The sequence below is a fragment of the Schistocerca gregaria genome, chromosome 1 (assembly GCF_023897955.1).
Source record: "Schistocerca gregaria isolate iqSchGreg1 chromosome 1, iqSchGreg1.2, whole genome shotgun sequence".
Classification (NCBI taxonomy): Eukaryota; Metazoa; Arthropoda; class Insecta; order Orthoptera; family Acrididae; genus Schistocerca; species Schistocerca gregaria.
This window is the reverse complement of record NC_064920.1, coordinates 544,614,571-544,641,281: the sequence shown is the minus strand read 5'-3', so window position 1 is coordinate 544,641,281 and position 26,711 is coordinate 544,614,571. Positions and strand designations below refer to the sequence as shown.

The window sequence follows — 26,711 nt, the reverse complement described above, 5'->3', positions numbered from 1 at the left end:
AATAATGTTTAATGTAATAGTAAAATAAAAAAAAACGGTTTTATCCACTGGAAGAATTGGCTTTATTGACATCCAAAATGTAAATTTTGTATACAACATTCACCTGAACAGTTGCTGTCTACTCTATTACAAACCTACAGGATACCAAGACCTGTCACTGAAATAATATTGCAATCTTCTTCTTCTTCTTCTTCTTCTTCTTCTTCTTCTTCTTCTTCTTCTCTCCCCCCCCCCCCCCTCCCCCTTTTTTTAAGTGAAAAAAATTCACATATTTATATTGTACATAAAAATTCATCAACACTATAGTAACAGTTCTGTAGCAAGTAGTCACTCACTGCAGTTTTGAATTTATGCATGCCAGTTATTGCCTTAATTTCTTTATGTAGTTTTTTTTCCTGCTTGCAAGGATCCTTTTTGTTTTAATATTGTATGTGAAAACTGCGTATGTAAATTATGATTATTTCTTGTGTTGTATGAATGGATATTTTGGAGCAATCTTGTTATTTTCATCTACGATTTTCCTTACAAACATTGTTGTTTCCAGGATATATAGGCATGGTAATGGAAGAACATGAAGCTTTTTAAATGAGGGTTTGCATGAAGGTTGAGGTGCTAAGCCTTCCATGGCTCTTATAATTCTTTTTTGTGCTATAAAACAGCTTTTGCTGGATGGTGAATTTCCCCAGCAAATTAAACCATATCTTAGTAATGATTCTGCTTGGGCATAGTACACATTTTTTATGGCTTCCATAGATGTGCATCGAGCAAGAATTTTTATACTATAAAAATGGTATTTAATTTACTATATAGGTGTTGTGTGTGTTTCTGCCATCTTAGGTCTTCTTGGATCCAAACTCCCAAAAATTTTGTGCTATTTACAATTTCAAGTATTTTGCCTAACAGTTCTATGGTTGCAGTTAAAGGCTGGTTATTCTGCACTGTGTGTAGATGCATAGTGTTTGTTTTATGTGTGTTTATTATTAAGTTGTTCATTGCGAACCACTTTGACGCATGTGTAGTGCTCTTTTTTATTTTGGAGCTCTTCCTGGATCTTTCCTTTGATAAGTATATTTGTGTCATCGGCATATTTAATGTACTTATAGTTAGGGCTGGATGGTTCCAGGTCATTTACAACCTGCAAGAACAGGATTGGTCCCAGTACGGAACCCTGCGACACACCGTATTTGAAACACTGTTTATCTGATTGATAGGAAGTTAAACTTTCTCCTTCTTTGTACAAGACTTCAACTATTTGGTGTCTTTTTTGTAGATATGACTTTACCCATTCATAGGCTGGGCCTCTGACACCAACATTTTCTAGCTTTCTAAGCAAAAGACCATGGTGTTGACTCTGGCTCTGCCATACTGATAATTATTGATACTGAGAGTACACACACAAGTGAAAAGCCTGCTGCGTGCAATTTTTAAAGGCTTCTCTGTACATGATACTGACTTGATGTACATAATACTGGAAAGAAAAAAGATAAAGATAGAAATGATGAGAAAATTACTCAGCATGAATCATTGCCTGAACATCTACCAATTAGAAAAACAGAAAACACTCTCTTTGGGCTTGAAACTTAATAAAACTGTTGACAAAAATAATCAGAGGATTGTTAATTATGAGGAGACTAAATGGAGAAACATTTTACATCATCTTTTAGATATTACATTATTTTTAGCTGAGAAAAATCTTGCTTTCTGCAGTCACTGTGAAGGTGCTTCATTGGCAAACAGGAAATTTCTGAGAATTGGTGCAGTTGATGGTGAAATATGATGCGATGTTAAAAGAGCTTTGTTTGAAACTTGAATTCATTGGTGGGTCAAAGAGAGCACCATCTTATTTTCCAAAATGGATACAAAATGATTTTCATCCAAAAAAGTTAAGTAAAAGATTATTGCAGATATAAAAAGACTAAATATTATGGAATAATTTGCAACAGTGCTCCTGATGAACCCAGAGCTGTCCCAATATTATCAAATAATTAGATATGTCCATGTGAAAGACAACATTGTGGAAGTTCGAAAATCCATGTCGGCAGGGGGAGGGGGAGGGGGGGGGGGGTCTGTATAAGATACGTCAGAAGATATTCAGTGGCAGCTGAAGAAAGATGGGCTGGATATTGTGTTGCTCGAGGTTATGAAAATGCTGCATCAGTCCCAGTTGTACATGGAGGAGAACAGTGAAAAGTATGAGAATACAGCCCAAAAGGTCTGTTCAGTCCCTGTGTTAATCCTTCCCCAAATCTCTGTGGTGTTCATGCAGTCTCTAGCATCACCTGTTGTGGAACCAAAGATAATTTATATTCTTCTTGTCATCTATGTATGGATGAGAATTACTTGCATGGAGTGTGGAGGGAACAGGAAAAAGTTTGAAATGATTGTCTAATTCACATCAGAGTGCTCATTACAATTAAGTTAGTTATAAAAAGAAGACATGGAAGCAGTTGTCAGCACTCTGAAAGGTATGAAGATCTATTCAAGGCAAACTATAATACTAGATATGCAGAAAGCTTGTTCCTTCTAACTATATGCGATTTTGCCATTGTGACATCGACTCTTGGTACATGATACTACTGGAAGTAAATTTTTGTCTATCAGTATCTGCAGTCTCCAAAACTGACTTTGGGTTAAGAACTGCCAAATTAAAAACTCTTCCAGTTTTTACTGAGGGAACAAACTAGTTATAAATGAGCTGTTAGTTTTGGCACTAAAAATAAGGTTATGTGGACATAAACAGTGTCTGACAAGGTAGGAGGACAAATAAATACTCTGCCAGGTGAAGTAGCTCCTGACACTGGGTTATTGATTCCCAAAATATTTTATCAGTCATTGTTTGAATGGAGAGACTGATACACCTGAGAATTGTCACAATGATGCACAGCCATGAAGGAAATTACCGAAACTTTCCAAATTGTTCAAACAAAATTTCTGCTTTAAGCTTCTGATGACACTCTACCCATAGCACTGGAGAATCTGGTTGAAAATTATGGCAGGCTTGAGAAGGAGCAGGTGCTGTAAGAATTAGTAGTATATTGTAGACAGCTAAGTGCAGCCCACACAAATGTGGATCTTGCTGCTAGATGGACAGCCCAATAAATTTTCCAGTTTATTATTAAATGGGATTTGAGTGAGTGAAGGACGACTAGCCAGTATGTCTATTTTATCAATTGAAAGAAAAACTTCTAATGAAAACTAAAGTGTTATTCAGAATTACAGCAAAATAAAGGCACAAAAACATGTGGTATAACTTCAGTAATAAATAGTAGCTCATACTAAAGACACAAAACTAACTGATATGGTTGTTCAAACTTTGTTTCAAGACATATAAAATAAAAGGTATTTTTTTATTCTATTCTTTATTATTTCTTTGCACCTTGCCTAATGCTTGCTGTGCTAAATGCTGATTTGTATTTCAAGTTTCTCACCTTTATCTTTAAGTATGTACATTACATTTACTACTGTGTAGAGTACACTCATTATAAATACACTCCTGGAAATGGAAAAAAGAACACATTGACACCGGTGTGTCAGACCCACCATACTTGCTCCGGACACTGCGAGAGGGCTGTACAAGTAATGATCACACGCACGGCACAGCGGACACACCAGGAACCGCGGTGTTGGCCGTCGAATGGCGCTAGCTGCGCAGCATTTCTGCACCGCCGCCGTCAGTGTCAGCCAGTTTGCCGTGGCATATGGAGCTCCATCGCAGTCTTTAACACTGGTAGCATGCCGCGACAGCGTCGACGTGAACCGTATGTGCAGTTGACGGACTTTGAGCGAGGGCGTATAGTGCGCATGCGGGAGGCCGGGTGGACGTACCGCCGAATTGCTCAACACGTGGGGCGTGAGGTCTCCACAGTACATCGATGTTGTCGCCAGTGGTCGGCGGAAGGTGCACGTGCCCTTCGACCTGGGACCGGACCGCAGCGACGCACGGATGCACGCCAAGACCGTAGGATCCTACGCAGTGCCGTAGGGGACCGCACCGCCACTTCCCAGCAAATTAGGGACACTGTTGCTCCTGGGGTATCGGCGAGGACCATTCGCAACCGTCTCCATGAAGCTGGGCTACGGTCCCGCACAACGTTAGGCAGTCTTCCGCTCACGCCCCAACATCGTGCAGCCCGCCTCCAGTGGTGTCGCGACAGGCGTGAATGGAGGGACGAATGGAGACGTGTCGTCTTCAGCGATGAGAGTCGCTTCTGCCTTGGTGCCAATGATGGTCGTATGCGTGTTTGGCGCCGTGCAGGTGAGCGCCACAATCAGGACTGCATACGACCGAGGCACACAGGGCCAACACCCGGCATCATGGTGTGGGGAGCGATCTCCTACACTGGCCGTACACCTCTGGTGATCGTCGAGGGGACACTGAATAGTGCACGGTACATCCAAACCGTCATCGAACCCATCGTTCTACCATTCCTAGACCGGCAAGGGAACTTCCTGTTCCAACAGGACAATGCACGTCCGCATGTATCCCGTGCCACCCAACGTGCTCTAGAAGGTGTAAGTCAACTACCCTGGCCAGCAAGATCTCCGGATCTGTCCACCATTGAGCATGTTTGGGACTGGATGAAGCGTCGTCTCACGCGGTCTGCACGTCCATCACGAACGCTGGTCCAACTGAGGCGCCAGGTGGAAATGGCATGGCAAACCATTCCACAGGACTACATCCAGCATCTCTACGATCGTCTCCATGGGAGAATAGCAGCCTGCGTTGCTGCGAAAGGTGGATATACACTGTACTAGTGCCGACATTGTGCATGCTCTGTTGCGTGTGTTATGTGCCTGTGGTTCTGTCAGTGTGATCATGTGATGTATCTGACCCCAGGAATGTGTCAATAAAGTTTCCCTTTCCTGGGCCAATGAATTCACGGTGTTCTTATTTCAATTTCCAGGAGTGTACTTCATTTTTTGTCAGCCATTACAACTATGTTGTTCATTTTTTACAAAAGATGCGCTACAAGTAGGGAAATTTCTAAGAAGACTGGGGGCCTCCTTCCTGGCCTTTGCAGGGCTTAGTCCACCTCTAAGGTGGGGGGGGGGGGGAGGGGAGGGAGAGGAAAGAAGCAGAAGAAAAGAGAGGATTATTTAGATGAGCAGGGAGGGGGAGGCGGCAGTATAAGGCGTATGGTATGTGAGGCGGGAATGGGAGTGGGGAAGAACATAGAGGCAGGTGGAGGACAAGGACTAGCAAAGGCTGAGGCTGGGAGGGGGGGGAGGGGAGGTTTACAGAAATGAAGGATAAGTTTTAGGGAGAGCTTCAACATATACATTTCAGAAAAGCTATTGTTAGTGGGAAGAATTCAGATGGCACAGGCTGTGAAGCATACACTGAAGTAACAATACGAGAGAACGAAAGTTGTTACTCACCATATAGCGGAGATGCTGAGCCATGATAAGCACAATAAAAAGATTCACACAGTCATAGCTTCCAGCCATTAAGGCCTTTGTCAGCAGTACCGTCCCCTCCTCCCTCTTCTCCCCCCCCCCCCCCCCCACACACACACACACACAGTCTCAAAGTGTAGCTTCAGCTCTCTGAGACTCTGTGTGTGTGTGTGTGTGTGTGTGTGTGTGTGTGTGTGTGTGTGTGTGTACTGCTGACAAAGGCCTTAATGGCTGAAAGCTATGATTGTGTGAATCTTTTTATTGTGCCTATCGCAGTTCAGCATCTCTGCTATATGGTGAGAAGCAACTTTCTTCTCTCGTATTGTTATATTCCATCCTGGATTATACATTGAAGTAAAATGCATCTCAGCAACTGGGTGGTCCAGCAGTTGCCTGGCCACAGTTTGATAGGGGCCATCCATGCATATAGACAGCTTGTTAGTGGATGCACAATTATTTACACAGTGAGCTAAGTTGTTAGACCACGTGGCTGCTTTTGCAGGTGGCACTGCTGTTGATGGTATGTTGTGCCAAACAGTACTGGAGTTGGTGATAACAGGATGATGTATGGAACAAGTCTTACACCTAGGTCTTCCAAAGGGATGGGAACCAAGGGGTAAGCAATTTGGAGTAAGGGTGGAATAGGGGCCACCCTGTCAAAAACTGTGCCACAAGTGAAAGAAGCCATGTGATCTACCAGTACTTAGACTGTTTTTCAGCTTAACCCATCTGAATATTCCCACCAACACCAGTTTTCTAAATTGTGCAGGTGGGTCTATCTATGCAAAACACCTTTCATTCCTGTAGGAACTGTGTCCTCATCCATTGCTAGTTCTTGTTCTCAACCTGCCCCAAGGCCCTTTGCTCTCCCTCTACCAGTCTCACAAATACCTTCTATGACCCTCCACCCCCCCCCCCACCTTCCCCTTCTCTGATTCACTCCTCCCCCTCTCCCTCCCCCCTATAGCCTCCTGATGCTGCACTGTAGCAGAGCCCATCATCATGTCCTCCCTATTACATCCCTGCACACCCCCACAGGCAGGACTACAGCATCTTCCTCCACCTGTATCCTGCTATCCCTCAGCCTCCACACTCCACACCTCTTCTGTACCCCCACTGCCCACCCCAGCTGAGATCATTGATCAGCACCCCGAGATCACAATTCCTTCTGGGACACTACTATTTCCCAGAATTATTTTAATTTAGACACGTAAATTATTTTGTGCCAAATTATTACATATATACATAGGTTATTAAACTGAATAGTTATTGGTTGATTGCTATGTCCAGATATTTATAGATGTATTCAATTGTCAAAACTGACACATTTCATATCGTCATGATATAACATGCATTGTGACCCATGGAACTAGTAACCAACTAACATTATGATATTTATTGAATTTAAAAAGTTAATTGCCAGTTATTTTTTGTTAAACATCCTCATTGCACCATTTTTCATTAGTGAGCTCAGTCTCACATTATCCCCTTTACCTCATCTCCTCCTGCAGAGACTTTGTCACAAGCTATGACTGTTACACTTGAGACAGTTACTCCTCATGTTAATTGATTGTATTGTACGAGATTTAATGAGCCTAACACCACTTGCTTGCTACACTTCTTATTACATTGCTGCCTACAATTCTTCTTTTTTAACATACAAAACAAAATGAGGATAATAAAAGAGTGTTCATAGAACTTAAAGACATTTAGTGAAACAAATGAACATAGTGTTTGAAGTGCTTGAAAATAGTTTACTTTTCAGACAATGTCTTGTAATTTGTGTTTTCCCACTCAGTGCAGATGTTGCTTAATTATTTCTGCGAACTGAGTAGAGAATGTCACCACACATTCTGATCTTGCAATTGCATGAGGCACTTGCAAACACTCTTTATCCTGGTTAATAGGCAGCAGGTCCAATGGTTTTGACTCTTCATGTGCACTGTCTTCAGCAGAAAAGATATGCTGGCTTGAGTAAAACATCAGAAATGTTGATTAACTTACTTTTACTCTTGATGGTACACTTCTTCAGTAAACATTGAATCACTTCATAAGGACCTGCATATGGTTGTGAGTCCACTCTTTATCTTATTAAGTCTAGTGAACATATGACTTGTACTTTTAATATCACTGTATTGTGTGAAAGGAGTTTCTTTGGTCCTGTGGGAATTCTCCGCAGGCTTTAGGTGCTTCGTCTTTTCCTTGAAGTCGATGACAGAAGTTAGAGCGACAATGTCTGTTGTGATATGAGTTTCCCAGAAGAATACCCAGTTAGTTAGACAAAATTTCTTCTACTGCATAATTCCTTCCTTTCTGGAAGGAGCAACACAGGCCAAGTAGAATAGTAGATATTAAGTTAATCCATTTAGCTCCAGAATGGACTCATATAGTGCTCTTCAATATATGGTAAATTTTTCCATTAGCCTGAGGTAGTAGAAAGTAACTCTAGTCATTTTATAAATCTTCGCCCAAGCTTTGAACATACTAGCCTGAAACTGTGTGTATGCTGTCTGCTGCAGTGTTCCAGCAACTGAAAATTGCTGTTGCTTCTGTCTCTGCTTCAATGTTTTGATGGGGTGCAACTTTCATCCAGCTAGTGAATCTGTATTTGAAAGATAAATAGTAAATAAATCTGTTGGAAGATGATGCTGGACCCACTCGGTCAGCATGTACCATCTGAAAATGTGTGTCAACAATGAGGAATTCCCCAAAGGTCATTTAGTGTGATGTGTAATTTTCTCTTGGAGAATCTGTACACGCCACAATCAATCATTGCACATCCTGTGCAAAGTTTGGCCTGACAGATTTTAAGAATATTAGCTTTATTGACGACTGTCGTACCCGAATGAGCCATTTTGTAATACTACTTAAAAACTATGATCATAAATTATTTTGATTCATGTGGACTAATGGTTTCAACTGAAATGTCAAACCACATTTTAATTCCTCAGTAGTAGTAAATTGTTTGAATTTCAGTTAAATGCTGCTACTTATTAGTGAAGTTTGGGATAAAATTTACTTGCATTTTGCAACCTGCTCTGTTTCTTCTGTAGTCCAGTTTGTCTTCCTTCCATAATTAGCAGAGCTTAGTTTTATGCAGTATGTTCTAGAAGATGGCAAAAGATGTGGAGCTTACAGAGAAATATTAGAATTTCTTTCTCTATTTCTGGACAAGTTGTCTTTACAGTGATTGTTACCATTCCTGTTATGACCTTAACTGAATAGTGCAAGTAGTAATAATTAAATGCACACATTACATTAACAACTCTTTGTTTATTAACCTTGAATTAAACTTGGTGCAACTTCAGAGCATGAAGACCACACTTGAATAAAACAGGTAAGCCCATCTGATGATGTTTAGTGGACACTCACTGTGACAAAGTCCAAGATCATTGGTAGTCATGGTGAGTCAGCGGGTAGCCGTGGGTGGCAGGCAGTCACAGTCAAGAGCGGAACTCATTGTTGAGAGGCTGAGGGGTGATCTAAGTGCCTGTTAGCAGAGGAATGCAGATGAGTCACGTGGACATGTGACCATGTGGTCACAATTAGGGGCCTGCAACTGCAGCATTGCTTACCATGACCTGCGCACGACCTATAGGTGCACCTCATGCCTGCAGGCATTGTGATTGCTGCAGAAGGCTTGGCGGTAAACAGACAAGTGAATCTTCTGTTGACAAACAACCTGCAAAAGTAAAGTAGGGGCATACCTGGCCCACAAAGCTCATACATTGTGGTGGCTAAATAACCAGGGCCCCTGTCTTGCATAGACTGCACTCCTCCCCTCTTAAGACAGATAGTACAACCATCTCAGAGAAATGCAGCCCTTAAAAGAGGAGGCACTGAGCAGCCACCAGAGCAGACTGGAACAAAACAACAACAACAACAACAACAACAACAACAACAACAACAACAACAAACATGTAATCAATTAATGAACATACAAAATTTCATCTTACTGGGAGAGACAATAGCAACAGTCCCCCCACAGTTAATGATGGGAAGGTGGGGCTAGCAGCAGAGTAGTGCTATATTTTAAAACTATTATCCGTGTTGCCACTGGTACAACCCTTGTCAATGGTATGGCTGGTAGTTATTTAATTCAAAAGTTACAATAATAACTCTTTATTTATTAACCTTGAACTTAATTCAGTGCAGCTCTAAGACATGAAACTCCACATTTGGGTACAACTTAAAAGTCCATCTTGACTATGTGTGGCAGAGGCCCACCATGACAAAGTCTACAAACATCAGTACTGGTGGTGATCCGACAGGTACCATGGGTGATAAACAGCACTATACCGCAGGGTTGTGAGCTTGTGGGCTGCTGACACACATGTCCAGCAGAGAGAGAGACAGAGGGAGAGGGGGGGGGGGGAGGGGGGGGGGGGGGGGAGGGCAGTGCTGGATGGACTTCCAGCAGCTGGCGATCCCAGCAAATGTATGACACAGCACTGTCTGATGGGTAGCAGTGATGACAGGTGTCGTGGTCCAAAGAATAGACTCAAGAGCAGCTGGCAGTTGGTCTGACGCCCCGAAGGGAAGTGGCTGAGCATCAGTTTACATACCCATCAGCAGAGGAATAAATGCATAAATGCATGGTGTCATGTGGACATGTGGCTGTGTGGATGCAATTAGGCGACTGCAGCACTATTTACCATGACCTGCATGCCACGTACCGGCATGGCTTATGTCTACAGATGCTGTGGGTAGCTTCAGGAGACTTGATGGTAAACAGCCCAGTGAATCTTCTGTTGACAAACAACCACCCGAGGTAAAGCTGGGACCATATCTAGGCTACAAAGCACATCAGTGAGTGTGCTGTCTGAACACCCAGGAGACAGCCCTGCATATCGTACAATCTCCAAGCCTGGTTTCTTCCCTTCTGGAGTGGTTACATATCACAGAAAACTTATATTCTGAACAATCTAATTCTTTTATTTGAAAAGTGCTGAATTGTGTCCTTAAATGCAATGGCACAAAGCTAAATTCGTATAGATCGAATGAAGTGATAATTGCTGTTTTCTACACTCCTGGAAATTGAAATAAGAACACCATGAATTCATTGTCCCAGGAAGGGGAAACTTTATTGACACAATCCTGGGGTCAGATACATCACATGATCACACTGACAGAACCACAGGCACATAGACACAGGCAACAGAGCATGCACAATGTCGGCACTAGTACAGTGTATATCCACCTTTCGCAGCAATGCAGGCTGCTATTCTCCCATGGAGACGATCGTAGAGATGCTGGATGTAGTCCTGTGGAACGGCTTGCCATGCCATTTCCACCTGGCGCCTCAGTTGGACCAGCGTTCGTGCTGGACGTGCAGACCGCGTGAGACGACTCTTCATCCAGTCCCAAACATGCTCAATGGGGGACAGATCCGGAGATCTTGCTGGCCAGGGTAGTTGACTTACACCTTCTAGAGCACGTTGGGTGGCACGGGATACATGCGGACGTGCATTGTCCTGTTGGAACAGCAAGTTCCCTTGCCGGTCTAGGAATGGTAGAACGATGGGTTCGATGACGGTTTGGATGTACCGTGCACTATTCAGTGTCCCCTTGACGATCACCAGAGGTGTACAGCCAGTGTAGGAGATCGCCCTGTGTGCCTCGGTCGTATGCAGTCCTGATTGTGGTGCTCACCTGCACGGCGCCAAACACGCATACGACCATCATTGGCACCAAGGCAGAAGCGACTCTCATCGCAGAAGACGACACGTCTCCATTCGTCCCTCCATTCACGCCTGTCGCGACACCACTGGAGGCGGGCTGCACGATGTTGGGGCGTGAGCGGAAGACGGCCTAACGGTGTGCGTGACCGTAGCCCAGCTTCATGGAGACGGTTGCAAATAGTCCTCGCCGATAGCCCAGGAGCAACAGTGTCCCTAATTTGCTGGGAAGTGGCGGTGCGGTCCCCTATGGCACTGCGTAGGATCCTATGGTCTTGGCGTGCATCCGTGCGTCGCTGCGGTCCGGTCCCAGGTCGACGGGCATGTGCACCTTCCGCCGACCACTGGCGACAACATCGATGTACTGTGGAGACCTCACGCCCCACGTGTTGAGCAATTCGGCGGTACGTCCACCCGGCCTCCCGCATGCCCACTATACGCCCTCGCTCAAAGTCCGTCAACTGCACATACGGTTCACATCCATGCTGTCGCAGCTTGCTACCAGTGTTAAAGACTGCGATGGAGCTCCGTATGCCACGGCAAACTGGCTGACACTGACGGCGGCGGTGCAGAAATGCTGCGCAGCTAGCGCCATTCGACGGCCAACACCGCGGTTCCTGGTGTGTCCGCTGTGCCGTGCGTGTCATCATTGCTTGTACAGCCCTCTCGCAGTGTCCGGAGCAAGTATGGTTGGTCTGACACACTGGTGTCAATGTGTTCTTTTTTCCATTTCCAGGAGTGTATTTATTGTCTTCTCACCGTGGGATCTGATAATAAACTTTCCAGAGGTCTACCTTGGAACATGTTTTCTTCCCATGAAGGATTAAGTTGCCATCATCTATTCTTCAAACTGGATAGTGGTTTGGTGATTATTTCCATGAACACAGTGACTATCTGGTTTTGTAACAATATATAGAAACAGTCATATTGTGTTCTTTGCAATATGCAGTTTGTTTAGCTCTAAAGTGAGAGAGTTGCAGCAGATTCAAGGGCCAGTAGATGCTGAAATTTGGTACTTACCATGCTTAAATTGTTTTGCATGACATGTAGTTTTCCCAACTCTAAAAACTTCTTTAAAATTTCAGAAAATTTGCAGTTAATATGAAAGCAATTAACTCTCAGTGGCTTCAATTCATGACACATTCCATTTCATGTTCAACTGAGAGTTATTAGTTAATCTTTTGCTTTTGAAACCAACCATAAGGTAAAACTGATGATAAAAATCAATACCTAATATGCCATTTTAAATGCCTGCGACAATAAATAGGCATCAAAAATATATCTTTTCATCGTAGGTCAACATTCAACAATTTTAAACTGCAGGATGGAATCTGGCCCCATGAACCATGGACCTTGCCATTGGTGGGGAAGCTTGCGTGCCTCAGCAATACAGATAGCTGTACCGTGGGTGCAACCACAATGGAGGGGTATCCGTTGAGAGGCCAGAAAATGTGTGGTACCTGAAGAGGGGCAGCAGACTTTTCAGTAGTTGCAGGGGCAACAGTCTGGATAATTCACTGATCTGGCCTTGTAACATTAACCAAAATGCCTTGCTGTGCTGGTACTGCAAATGGCTGAAAGCAAGGGGAAACTACAGCTGTAATTTTTCCTAATGGCATGCAGCTTTACAATGATTAAATGACAATGACATCCTCTTGGGTAAAATACTCAGGAGGCAAAATAGTCCTCCATTTGGACCTCCAGGTGGGAACTACTCAAGAGGACATCATTATCAGGAGAAAGAAAACTGGTGTTCTACGGATCGGAGCATGGAATGCCAGATCCCTTAATCGGGAAGGCAGGTTAGAAAATTTAAAAAGGGAAATGGATAGGTTAAAGCTAAATATAGTGGGAATTAGTGAAGTTTGGTGGCAGGAGGATCAAGACTTCTGGTCAGGTGAATACAGGGTGATAAATACAAAATCAAATAGGGGTACTGCAGGAGTCGGTTTAATAATGAATAAAAAATAGGAGTGCGGGTAAGCTACTACAAACTGCATAGTGAATGCATTATTGTAGCAAAGATAGACATGAAGCCCACACCTACCATAGTAGTAAAAGTTTATATGCCAACTAGCTCAGCAGATGACGAAGAGATAGAAGAAATGTATGCTGAAATAAAAGAAATTATTCAGATAGTGAAGGGAAATGAAAATGAACATTTAATATTTATGCGTGACTGGAATTTAAGTGTAGGAAAATGAAGAGAAGTAAAAGTAGCAGGTGAATATGGAATGGGGGTAAGGAATGAAAGAGTATGCAGCCTGGTAGAATTTCACACAGAGCATAACTTAACCATAGATAACACTTGGTTCAAAAATCGTGAAAGGAGGTTGTATACAGGGAAGAGACCTAGAGACACTGAAAGGTTTCAGATAGATTATGTATTGGTAAGACAGAGATTTAGAAACCAGGTTTTAAATTGTAAGACATTTCCAGGGCAGGTGTGAACTCTGACCACAATCTATTCATTATGAACTGTAGATTAAAACAGAAGAAACTGCAAAAAGGTGAGAACTTAAGAAGATGGGACCTGAATTAACTGAAAAAAAAACAGAGGTTGTAGAGAGTTTCAGAAAGAGCATTAGGGAATGATTGACAAGAATGGGGGAAAGAAATACAGGAGGAGAAGAATGGGTAGCTTTGACGGATGAAGTAGTGAAGGCAGCAGAGGATCAAGTAGGTAAAAAGACGAGGGCTAGTAGAAATCCTTGGGTAACAGAAGAAATATTGAATTTAATTGATGAAAGGAGAAAATATAAAAATGCTGTAAATGAAGCAGGCAAAAAGGAATACAAACGTCTCAAAAATGAGATCGACAGGAAGTGCAAAATGGCTAAGCAGGGATGGCTAGACGACAAATGTAAGGATGTAAGGGCTTATCTCACTAGGGGTAAGGTAGATACTGCCTCCAGAAAAATTAGAGAGACCTTTGGAGAAAAGAGAACCACTTGTATGAATATCAAGAGCTCAGATGGAAACCCAGTTCTAAGCACAGAAGGGAAAGCAGAAAGGTTTAAGGAGTATATAGAGGGTCTATACAAGGGTGATGTACTTGAGGACAATATGATGGAAATGGAAGAGGATGTAGAGGAAGATGAAATGGGAGATATGATACTGTGTGAAGATTTTGACAGGGCACTGAAAGACCTGAGTCGAAACGAGGCCCCGGGAGTAGACAACATTTCATTAGAACTACTGATAGTCTTGGGAGAGACAGTCATGACTAAACTCTACCATCTGCTGAGCAAGATGTATGAGACAGGCGAAATACCCTCAGACTTCAAGAAGAATATAATAATTCCAATCCCAAAGAAAGCAGGCGTGAAAATTACCGAAATATCAGTTTACTAAGTCACGGCTGCAAATTACTAACATGAATTTTTGTACAGATCAATGGAAAAACTTGTAGAAGCAGACCTCAGGGAAGCCCAGTTTGGATTCTGTAGAAATGTTGGAATATGTGAGGCAATACTGACTCTACGACTTACTTTAGAAGACAGATTAAGGAAAGGCAAACCTACATTTCTAGCTTTTGTTAACTTAGATAAAGCTTTTGGCAGTGTTGACTGGAATACTCTTTCAAATTCTGAAGGTGGCAGTGGTCAAATACAGGGAGCGAAAGGCTATTTACAATTTGTACAGAAACCAGATGGCAGTTGTAAGAATTGAGCTGCATGGAAGGGAAGGAGCAGTTGGGAAGGGGGTAACAAGCAGTAAAGGAAACAATAGAAAAATTTGGAATTGGAACTAAAATCCATGGAGAAGAACTAAAAACTTTGAGGTTGGCCGATGACATTGTAATTTTGCCAGAGACAGCAAAGGACCTGGAAGAGCAATTTAATGGAATGGACAGTGTTTTGAAAGGAGGATATAAGATGTTCATCAAGAAAAGCAAGATGAGAATAATGGAATGTACTCAAATTAAATCCGATGATGCTGAGGGAATTAGATTAGGAAATGAGACACTTAAAGTAGTAAAGGAGTTGTGCTATTTGGGAAGCAAAGTAACTGATGATTGTCAAAGTAGAGAGGATATAAAATGTAGACTAGCATTGGCAAGAAAAGCAGTTTTGAAGAAGAGAAGTTTGCTTTCGAAATGTGGTGCTACAGAAGAATGCTGAAGATTAGATGGGTAGATCACATAACTAATGAGGTGGTACTGAATAGAATTGGGGAGAAGAAAAATTTGTGGCACAACTTGACTAGAAGAAGGGACTGGTTGGTAGGACATGTTCTGAGGCATCAAGGGATCGCCAATTTAGTATTGGAGGGCAGTGTGGAGGGTAAAAATTGTAGAGGGAGACAAAGAGATGAATACACTAAGCAGTTTCAGAAGGATGTATGTTGCAGTAGGTACTGGGAGATGAAGCAGCTTGCAGAGGATAAAGCAGCATGGAGAGCTGCATCAAACCAATCTCTGGACTGAATACAACAACAACAACAACAACAACAAAAGGATGGGCTCTAAGAACAATTTGCTATAAACGGTTTAAATTCAGTCCTTCCTGTTTTGCTGTTTCCTATTGTTAGGACAGGGATGTTTTCCCTATTGTCTACCATAAACAGTTACTCTTTGTTGTAATCTTTGACAAAGATGCAGTAGTGACATGCCAAAGAAATATACTGTATACACTCGAATAATCCGCGCATGTTTTTTCCCGAATTTTAGGACAAAAACCTGGGGTGCGCAGATTATTTGAAACATTGTTGGTACTGCTCCACCTCCAACAATACATCCGATCATACTTTGCATTGTTGCGGCCTCAGTCTGTGATGCATCAGTAGCACATTAGGAGTGAAGTATTAACATCTTCAAACTTGTTCATTATGGCTACAGGTTCTCGTTATCGCTCGTACACTGCTAAAGAAAAAGTAAAAATTATTGAAGAAGCCGAGAATATTGGAAACCGTGCAGCAGGAAGAAAGTATGACGTGAGTGAGAGTTGTATTTGCGAGTGGCGAAAAAATAAAACGCAGCGTTAAGAAACTAATAGTAATCACTGGGCATTTCACGGCCAAACAGGGAAGCATCCAGACCTCGAGAAAAGGCTCTGTGATTATGTAGATGAGAAGCGACAATACGGATGCACAGTGATGAGTGAAATGTGCGAACTTAAAGCATTGTCTTTATCCAAAGAACTAGGCATTACCAGTTTCAAAGCTATCCGGGGCTGGCTGTCAAGATTTTTCAACCAAAATGGTTTAGGATTCCAGAGGAAAACTACTATTGCTCAGCGACTTCCAGGCAATTACGAGGAAAAATAGTGAATTTTCATCGTTATCTGATAAATCTGCGCTGTAAACAGTCCTATATATTATCGCAAATTGGTGATGTTGTGTGTAACTGGTGATGGACGAAAGCTACCACCTTACATGGTATTTAAAGGGAAAACTATTCTGAAAATATCAGTAAAAGGCATACCGGTATTAATGAGAGTGAATCTGAAAGGGTGGATGGACAATGAACTTATTATTGACTGGGTGACACATGTTTTGCAACGTCGTCCTGGTGCATTGCTGAATTTATGCAACATGTTGGTCCTGGACAGCTTTCGCGGACATACAGCTAAGGAAGTGCGAGACAAATTACAAAAAGGGGAAACTGACTTGGTCATTATCCCTGGAGGCCTAACATCCATCCTACAACCAAATGATGTGTGTATAAATCGGCCATTCAAAGCTGCACTTAAACAGCGATGTACACAATGGATGGCTGATGAGAACCATAATTTCACACCTAGTGGAAAAATCAAACGGCCGGATTTGTCCCAGCTTTGTGAATGGGTGAAAAGTGCATGGGACTCCATTTTGCAACCACTGGTGGAAAAATCCTTCCAAAAATGTGGAATCACAAATTCTCTGGACAGAACAGAGGACGATGCTCTATGGGAAGATGGTGAAGATGACAAAGATTCTCCTGCTAGTGAGGACGATGAAAGTGATGAATAGAGTGTTAAGAGAGGAAACGTACCAGTATTGACCAAAATATTTTATTGCACAGACCGTATTAATGAATTCTTAAACAAATCTTTTTTTTCCTCTCCCCTCAAAATTGGGGTGTGCGGATTATTCAAGTATATATGGTATGTGACAGATTATTTGACTGTTATTATGCCCAGAATATTTGACTGGTATTTTGAGTGCCACTTCTAGATCACATGATTTTTTCCATTTACAAGTATGAACACATTTTTTCTGGTTTAAAGTCTAACCAAAACTGGTAGTGGCAGTACTTCCCAATTTTATACTATCTTGATAGGTTTCTGTTCTCGCTGTATCCACATCGCCAGCTCTGATTTCTGTTTTTCCTCACTTGACATTTTATTTTGTTGATTTGTGTATGTAGATGTAATGATAACTTCTGTGTTAGGCTTAGCTGAACGTCATTACCTAACTACATTTCCATCATTTAGTTTGCCATCAGAGCCATTTTATTAACACCTCTTTCAAAAATAGCTAAAATACTTTTTATGCTGCCAGAGCGTTTATCCAACCACGAAGTTTCAAGGATCTTTTTGGCTGTACTTTATTTTACATATTCTTCAATTTTTAATAATAGTTGACTTAATTCTATATCACTAAAGAGCAGTTTACTTACTAATGATTTTTTTTTTCACTTCATGAATATTCATTTGACTCAGAACTGGCAATCAAATCCAAAATGTGTTGAACAAATCATCTATCTTGTTGCACTAATAAATGACTTAATTTCATAGTTTAAGGTGTTGAGGTAGTGATGTGAAATTTTGCTTCAGCTTGACCTAAACAAATATCTGTTGTTTTTTCTGTATCCAAAACGGTGGTTATTTAACATTAGCATTGACCTTGTCCACTTGTATGTCACCTAGAGATTTTGGTTTATGTCTACGGTCTTGTATGTTATTTCTTCTTATCACATTGGAGTTGTCACTTAAGGGGTATCCCTTAGGTTTAGAGATATTTTTGTGAGAAGTTTATTAAGCCAGGCTGCATTTGTCTGCAACACATTTTTTCATTACTGCTTACAGTTTGTTTTGAAAAACAAAATTTTGATGAGGTAACTGGAAGAGCAGAGCTATAGAATTTTTGCAAGGATATGTAGTGAAACAAATGAACATGCTATTAGGAACAGCTTCAAAAATATATATGTTCCCAAATATTATGGTTCTTTTGCACTCTTTTTCTTAAAATTGAGAGTGCTGTAAGAAACTGAGTACTTAGTCATTACTTTACAGAAAGACTTCCTTCATTCTGTTCTCCTAAAAGTGAAAATAAATCATGTGAATTTTGATGTGATGTTTAAAGCTTTCCCGGCGTACTGATTGTTCCATAAAAACACAGGCAAACTGCCGGATATCAGTGGCACTCACCTGAAGATGGTCAGAAGACTCTGCGCCAAAATATTGTGGCAGGAAGTTACTGATATCCGGCAGTTCTCATGTGGTTTTATGGAACATGTGAAACTTTGTTCAAGTTTTTTTTCTTTTTTTTTTTAAGCGTGCAGCTCAGCATTGCCGTAAGCCCCTACTGAATGCCGGTGATGGTACTGGTGAACACCCTACCCAGGCACTGCTGGATGTGTTCACAATTCGAGAAGAGATAGGCACTGTGAATGGCCTGACAATAACAATGGTGGGAGATCTTAGACATGGAAGGACAGTGCATTCTCTTGCCAGGTATTTGTATATTTAGTTTTTGAATGTATAGCTGTATTTTTCATTAAGAATTGTGTGCTGATATACTATCTACACACACTAACATTCATTCTAGAATTATTGTTGTTATGAGCATATGGACCCAACTGGATCACGCATTACATTTATGATTCGCCTTTCTAATAGCCCATATAGCTTCCATTTGTTTGCTATGTGCTTTCTTCCTTTCTTCTGACCATTTGGTCCCTGATCTTTTAGGGATTTCATTCTCTGGCTTTACTACCCATCTATTTATCTTCTGATGGTAAAGTTTCCTGTCTAGTATGTCCGATGTTCCTATCTATGACTTTCCCAAGTCATATTTGACTTCAAGTCCTTCTTCTATCCATGGAATGTTCTTCTGTTTTGCAGTTATGTCAAAATCTTATGAGTAAGCCTTGAAGGTGGGAGTCTATAAATGTGCCCATACAATTTCAGCCTTCATTTCCTGATACCTGCAGCAAGGTTGATTAGTTCTTGTCCCAGCATTTTCCTCATGATCTTTCTTTCCTCCTTCAAGATGTTGGCAAACTGCCTTTTCTATTAAGTACCAAGGTTTCGCTCACATTCAGCACTTAAGGTCTAATCAGTGTATTATAATGTTTGATCTCTGTATGAATGGATGTACATTTCTTGTTGTAGATTTCAAGCGTTCTCTCATATGATCATTTGAGCTTTTGTAACTGAACTTTCTGTGCTTCCTTTTCCAACCCTGTAAGTTCCATGACCTCACAGAGATATTTGAAGTGTGGAACTCATTTGATCTGCCCGTATTTTATGTTCAGTTCCTGAATGTTGAATTTAGTGGAAATGAACTTGGTCTCCTCGAATGAAATTTGTAGTCCAGTTTTCTCAGTGCATTCCTTGAGGACTTCAATCTGTCCAATTGGTCTATTTTCACAGGTCGCTAGTATCGTGAGGTCATCTGCGAAAGCTAAAAAACTGACCTTGATGTCATCATTTTTTCATCAGAGTTGAATGGGTTTCCAGTGGTTCTAGGTTTTCAAATCTTTCTCCCATTCTCGGATGACTTTATCAAGAACAAGGTTGAAGAGCAGTGGTGACAATCCATCACCTTGTCACACACCAGTCTTTATCTCAAAGGGTTCTGACAGTTAGCCCATGAATTTCACTTTTTACTTTGTGCCCACAAGTGTTTCCTCAACGAGTCTTAATGTCTTTTTATTTTATGTTGCTTTCTTTGATCTCCTTGGTGTCAAATTTTTGAAGATGCGTTTTCCTTTTGGATTAAATTTCACTTTGATCCACACTAGATAGTGGTCAGAGTCAATGTTGACTACTCTTCGGACTTGCACGTCATGAATTTTTAGAATTGTTATAGTGTGTCTTCAGAATTTGTGGGAGAATTAAAAATGAAAATCTGTTATTTATCTGTGCTGGAGCAACATTGTGTTTTCTAACTAAAACACAGATGTGAGGCCAGTTTACATCATATTGCAACATAATATTGGATCTGGGGATTAGAAAAGTTGAATACTACCAAAATCTGCAGTGTGCTTTTCATTGTTGTAAAGCAATGGAATTGCACCATATTGGATGAGCATGGGGTCCGTTCAGCCCTAGCAGGCTGTGAGACTTCACAAATCACATGAATGCCTAGTTTTTTGTAAAATTAAACTTGAATGCAATGCTGCAGATCGAGCCAAGGATGTAGGAAGTTTAACATAATAAGTTAACATCACTTGCTGCTTGTTTTGGTTTCATAAAGTAGGTTCCTCATTGAATTAGTGCTGCTGTTCATTCCACTGGCAAACCCAACTACTCATATGCATAATTCCTACATTACTAATAAATAAATAAACAAACACTACCTGGATCACAACTCATATTACCATCTACCAGCTTCAATCTGCACTGCAGATGATATTCAGGTCAGGTAACAGGAAAGGCAATTTGTCAATAGCTGTGTAAAACTGATGTTGACATTGGTATTAGTTCTACACTGTTGTTGATAAACTGCACTGTGTAGTGCCAGACCTGAAGATATGTGACATCAATTGAAACTGGTAATCAGTAAGATAAGTTGTGATCCAGACTTCATTTGTTTGTTTACTATAGCAAAACAGATCATGGTTCCTAGACCCGGCATCAAATATGTTTTGTATGATTGTTTATTTACATTTTCTCTCAATTCAAGTTGCCTCTGAGATAGAAATGAAGGACTGAATCAAGATTTCTGTTTCCTGTAAGAACAGTGAAAATCCTCAGTAGCCTAATTATGTATTTGATAGACAGCATATTCTTCATTTTATGACAAACTGGCAGTTTGTTCAATCATTACCAAAACTAAAGGTAGCTGTTGTTAAAATCGTGTGTGGTTTGGAAGCAGCTATTCAGTACAGCTATACATGACACATTTAGTATCTCTTCCACCTTCTTTTCCTTCTTAGTTTAACTATAAAATGATTCAGTTTCTATACTTTTACACTTGTGTTTGGAAATAATGTTTCTGTATTTTTACAGCACAGTTCCCTTTCCCTTGATTTTTATCATTTTCTTGGGCAGGAATGAAGTCCAGCATAGATGTTTACCTCTAAATTTTGGAGAAAGCACAAAATTTATCGATGGACTTTGAGCTCTCAAACATTTTAAACATTACCAAAAGACAGTAACAAAAGTTTTATGTGTGGAATTATCTTACAAAACTGCCAAAGTCTTCATAGATGCTGTTAAACATGCTAATTTCTTATATTTAACATAGTGAGCCAATTTTCTACCAGCTAATTTTGATCTGCTATGATCATTTAATGGATGATTAGTAAAATGAGTTACAAAAGTTTTTATTATGATAAGTGGTCCTATACTTCAAAACATTTTTATGTACGTGGGTGCAAATTTGAACTTTAGTGCAGAACAAAAAGTGTTGTAGGTAATATCTGCCAAAGTAAAATAATTAAAAAAATGTTTTTCCATAGGTTGCTTACATTATACAATGTGCAGCTGAGGTACGTGAATCCACCAAATCTTGGAATGCCTTTAAATGTTGTTCAGTTTGTTGCATCAAAAGGCATACCACAGGAAGAATTTAGTACGCTGGAGGAAGCTCTTCCAGAAACAGATGTCCTGTACATGACCCGCATTCAGAGAGAGAGATTTCCATCTCAAGAAGCATATGAGAAGGTAAATATTATAAATGCAGTAACGATTCTAAATTTAGTTTATGAGAAAATTAACTCCTCTCTCATCAGAAATCTCAATAATAATAATAGTTATTATTATTATTATTATTATTATTATTATTATTATTATAAATGTGGTTGTATTACATGTGCAAAGCTCCCAAAGATCATTTTTTATGTTTACGGAAGACTAGCATTTCTGATTGGGCAAATAACAGTGATACGAAGTTAAATCAAAATATTAACTGAAAACAATAACAATCTGCAGGAGCAAAATCCCTTGACCTGCTGCATTGAAACCATATTTGATATAATTCATTTGGAAGAGTAAATACTGTTAGCAGACAAAAAGACAGTATCTGGTATCTTTATGAAGGCATTTGGGCAGACAACATTAATTTGTTGGGAACTGCATCCTTATCATTTGTTGAGATACAATGAATGTATTGCACTTTGTAACTGAAAGGAAGCTATGCAGACTTATGTTGGAGAGAGATAGATAGAAGAACTGTGAGTTTCTGTTACTGATTGTGGAAGTATGCAAAATAACCAGTTGGCTGTACGCCACTGGAAACATGAAAATTTTACTCATGATAGATGATTGGCAGCCAACAGTTTGTTAGCAGTCTTTTGTCTGCGCAGAACAAATGGCAACATTCTGTCTGTGCTCCTCTTTACTCTGAAATGGCAATTGATTTCATGAAACAGGCATTTGTTATTCCACAACAGCCCAAAAGGGATACTATAGAGAGAGAAGTACCTCACCTCCTCTAAGGATAAGTCATTCACTTTTGGAAGGATACCATTTGAAATAAAAATTTTTGTTTGTACTCTGATTTTCTTCATGTGATGTGACTTCATGGCAAAGATTATAATAAAATGATCATCAACGTCTTTGCTGTCGAAGTTAAATATCATTAAATTTACTTGAGAGAAAGGAACAATCAGAGTACAAATATTCCTATGAAAGTATACTACAAAGATACGCATCATCTCAAAGCATCATTGAGATACTTACATAGCATACATAACTTCTAATGATTGTGTGGAAACAGTTACAGTCAATAATATACCTCTCTTGGATTTGTTTCACAATGAATTGGTGAAGAGAGAGCAATTTAATTTGATAAAGAACGTAGTTAGGTTTTAGAAGAACAATGTACTTGCTCACTTGTCTGCAACTACCACAGTCAGATTTCATATTAACTGCTATACTAAGTGAGATTTTGCTGTTAATTGAGTGTAAAAAGTGGTGAAATACCTTTCACTGCTTAAATTTCAAATTGACATACAAAACATTTTTATTACTATCATTATTATAATTATCCTTTCTAAAATAAGTGTCTGTTAATTATATGTGTAGGCCCTAAAAATGGAATAAATAGGAATAGAAAAAATGTGGTATTCACATTCAAAACTAAACTTGTAGCAAAGTTTTTACAGCTATTATTTTCTTACTTTTTCCAGAGCATCTGTGTGTACAGTCCCACAGATCTCAAATTTAGTTATAGTAGAAATGTAAAGCCATGGCCATTAAATAATTCTATGGCTTTACATGTTACTGACTAGTAAAGGATTAATATGATGCTGGAAGTGCCAATGTGAGATAGAGGATGGCACAGAAAACTGGGAACATTTCCACAATCCAATAAAACTAGAAGTGATGAAGGAAAAAAATTGCATTCATAATAATTGAAAACTTATTTTTAAAAAAATATGTCCTTTAGATGGTATCCTTCTGTACGAATGCAATCCTGAAATCTGCTGTTGAGATTCCTCATTGACTGGTGCAACAACTGTTAGGGTACTGTGAATTGCATCCCGGATTCTCTGTTTTAACTCATCCAGTGTTCTTGGTTGAGTTGTGCAGACTTTGCTCTTAGGTAGACCTACAAGAAAAAAATCACAAATGCATAAATCTGGTGATCCAGGGGGCGAGGGAGTGTTACCAAATTGTGAGATCTCACAGTTGCCAAACAGTTCTCACACATATGCCATTGATTGCCGTTTTGTGTGTCAGGTCCCTCCATGCTGTTGAAACAAGGCTTCGTGAACGATTGGAAAGTTGTTCAATGCAGGTGTAATGAAAGTCTGTAATATCTCCACATAATGATCAGCATTGACAATTATTGTTTTTCCCTGTTCATTTGTGAAAAAATATGGCCCATGTGATGAAACACCACTACATACTGTCACTTTACTAGCATGTAAAGGGTCCTCATGAATGTCATTAGGAGTTGTGTTTGCCCAGTATGGTAGTTTTGTTCATTCACATACCATGTAAGATAGATATGTGCCTCATCTGACATCCACAGCTTGTTTAGAAATTTATTGTCGTTGTTTATTTTTATCGTCATTTGTTGACAGAATCCTAATCGTAATCAGTAATCGTTGTCCTTCAATTGTTGCACCATCTGTAGTTTGTACAGGTGAAACTTTAAATCAAGATGAAGAATTCTGTGAACACTGTCCTGTCATGGGCTACATAAGACAGACTCGTGTACAGCGTCAATGTTCACTGAAGACCACACACTTTTTGGCTGTCCTGTTGGTTTCTTCTTGATGGCAGATCCAGTCTCTTCAAAGTTATTAATCCAATATTTTATCACATGTTTCGATGGTCCGCAGCTCGTGGTCGTGCGGTAGCGTACTCGCTTCCCAAGCCCGCGTTCGATTCCTGGCGGGGTCAGAGATTATATATGTATAATGGAAGAGATGGCGATAAGGTTGAAAGTGGATGTGCGACAGGGGAGTGAGATATTGTGGGTTGGAAGGGTACATTGGATGAATGAACCCCACCTCTGGTGCTACAAGATGCTTGTACTGTGAGGGGAGTAGTTAGTTGTCCAGGTAGTCAGTCCTTACACTACATGCAATTAGCACATCAGCTGTTACATTCCTGTAAAAGGCTTAAGTGCAAGGCCTGCCATCTGCACCCCACAGCACATCCTGGTCAAGTCACACCACAAGTATCTCCCTCACATCAGACAGGACCAGCTCTGAAAGCAGTCATGATATGTGTCAACTCTGCTGTAATTTCTACACAGCCTTTTATGTGAGTGCCTACAACCAGCTGTCAAGCTGAATAAATGGCCATGTGATCAAGAGAAAATTTGATCACGTAGCATCAGTACATTATGCTAAATGTAACCCTTGCCCCCTTCCCTTCTGAGTGCGAGCTTCTCTTAAGTCTCAGTCCCCTATTTTGTGTGGCTCCAAGTAAGGCCACTGAAAGGGTAATTACAATTTCAGACACGTGCCTTACTGTAAAGTGAGTGGGTACCTTAATTTCTTCCATTGTTTATAAAAAAGGACTAAAGTAGTAGTATAGTAAACTAATGCAGGCAGTTGGTGTCAGATTATGGACAGATGTTTCTAATGACATGTTTAATTTATAACTGAAGATCCTCAAATTATACATATCAGACCAAGTACATTTACCAAGGCAAAAATAATCAAACTTCCCATTATTGAACCTGGTAGCCAACAAAAGACCTGGAATTCTTTCTATGGCTTAATCTACAGTGGTAAGAAGTAGAAAAGTTAATCCACCTGTGAACAGTGGAAAGGCCAAGTGTGTGTGTGTGTGTGTGTGTGTGTGTGTGTGTGTGTGTGTGTGTGTGTGTGTGTGTGTTTCTATTTCAGAAGCTCAGATGTGTAGCTGTCTTTTCTTTCAGCCTGTCTGCAACTTAATATCTCCTTTATTAAGTCAGAACCAATTTATCCTTTTCATAAAATAATCTATCTTTGAAGTAACCAGATGTAAATGATATCTAAAACCAGCACTTCTGGATATTATTGGAGTAACTTGTAACTGAGAGTAATATTCCCCAGTGTTATTTTTCATAGAAAAAATTGTATTTTCTGTTCACAGGCTTGTGGACATTTTGTGGTTACTCCTGAACTGATGACACTGGCCAAACGCAAAATGGTTGTTCTGCATCCTCTTCCACGTGTGTTCGAGATCAGCCCAGAGCTTGACATTGATCCGAGAGCAGCTTATTTCCGTCAAGCAGAATGTGGAATGTATGTTCGTATGGCACTGCTTGCAATGGTTCTTGGGCGATGTTGATAAAAACTTTTCCAGATGCATTGTGAGGAACCTTTCAACCTTTACACTGTGATATGTGCCCATGAGTGATATACATATATTTTTTTTATCACAGTTATTTCTATTTTGTGTCAGTATTGTGATTATGTATTAGAATGCAACATTCCATAGAGAGTATCTAAGAAGAAACTCAAATTATATTCGCTGTAATTTTTTTAATAACAAATCTGAAATCCATATGAAGCCAGTCACAACTATGTAAAAAAAAATCTAGCAATATTCACTTATTAATAAAGAAAGTAATCTCATATTCTGAATATTGCCCATGTAGACTGAAGAACTGTCATTTTCCATCATTGTCACCATCTTTCCCTTTTTTTGCAGTCCATTTACAATTTTGAAATTATTGAACTCTGATGTCAAAGTATCACTTGCTAGTGTATTGTATGTCAAACATTAGCAACTTATCAGTTGCACTGTTAAAAAAAACTTTTGTATATCAATTTTGAATAAAATTATCAGGAGAATTTTGTTTTATTTTTTGTTGTTGTATTGTAAATATTAATAATAGATTTCCAACATCCTATAATGGAGAAAAATTGCAGGATCCAAAATTACACATACAGAAGGTTACAAGGATGTGCACTTAATTTTTACTCTTGTTCTCTTTTCATACATGGTGAAATAGATGCTCTTGTTTAATACTGTAGCAAACTATGTAGAATTTACTGTGCTGAAGAAGAAATTAGGGCATAATGAAACCATATTA

General features: G+C 40.1%; 1 protein-coding gene across 1 annotated transcript in view; it reads left to right on the top strand.

Moving 5' to 3' along the window:
• Positions 1–26,469, top strand: part of LOC126355867 (CAD protein) — a 526,936-nt gene extending 500,467 nt beyond the window's left edge. Inside the window, exons 31-33 of the mRNA XM_050006369.1 lie at positions 18,555–18,733; positions 21,688–21,892; positions 25,766–26,469. Coding sequence (XP_049862326.1) covers positions 18,555–18,733; positions 21,688–21,892; positions 25,766–25,963 — 582 coding nt within the window. The 3' untranslated portion in view covers positions 25,964–26,469. The remainder of the gene's footprint in view (positions 1–18,554; positions 18,734–21,687; positions 21,893–25,765) is intronic.
• The last annotated feature ends 242 nt before the right edge of the window (positions 26,470–26,711 follow it).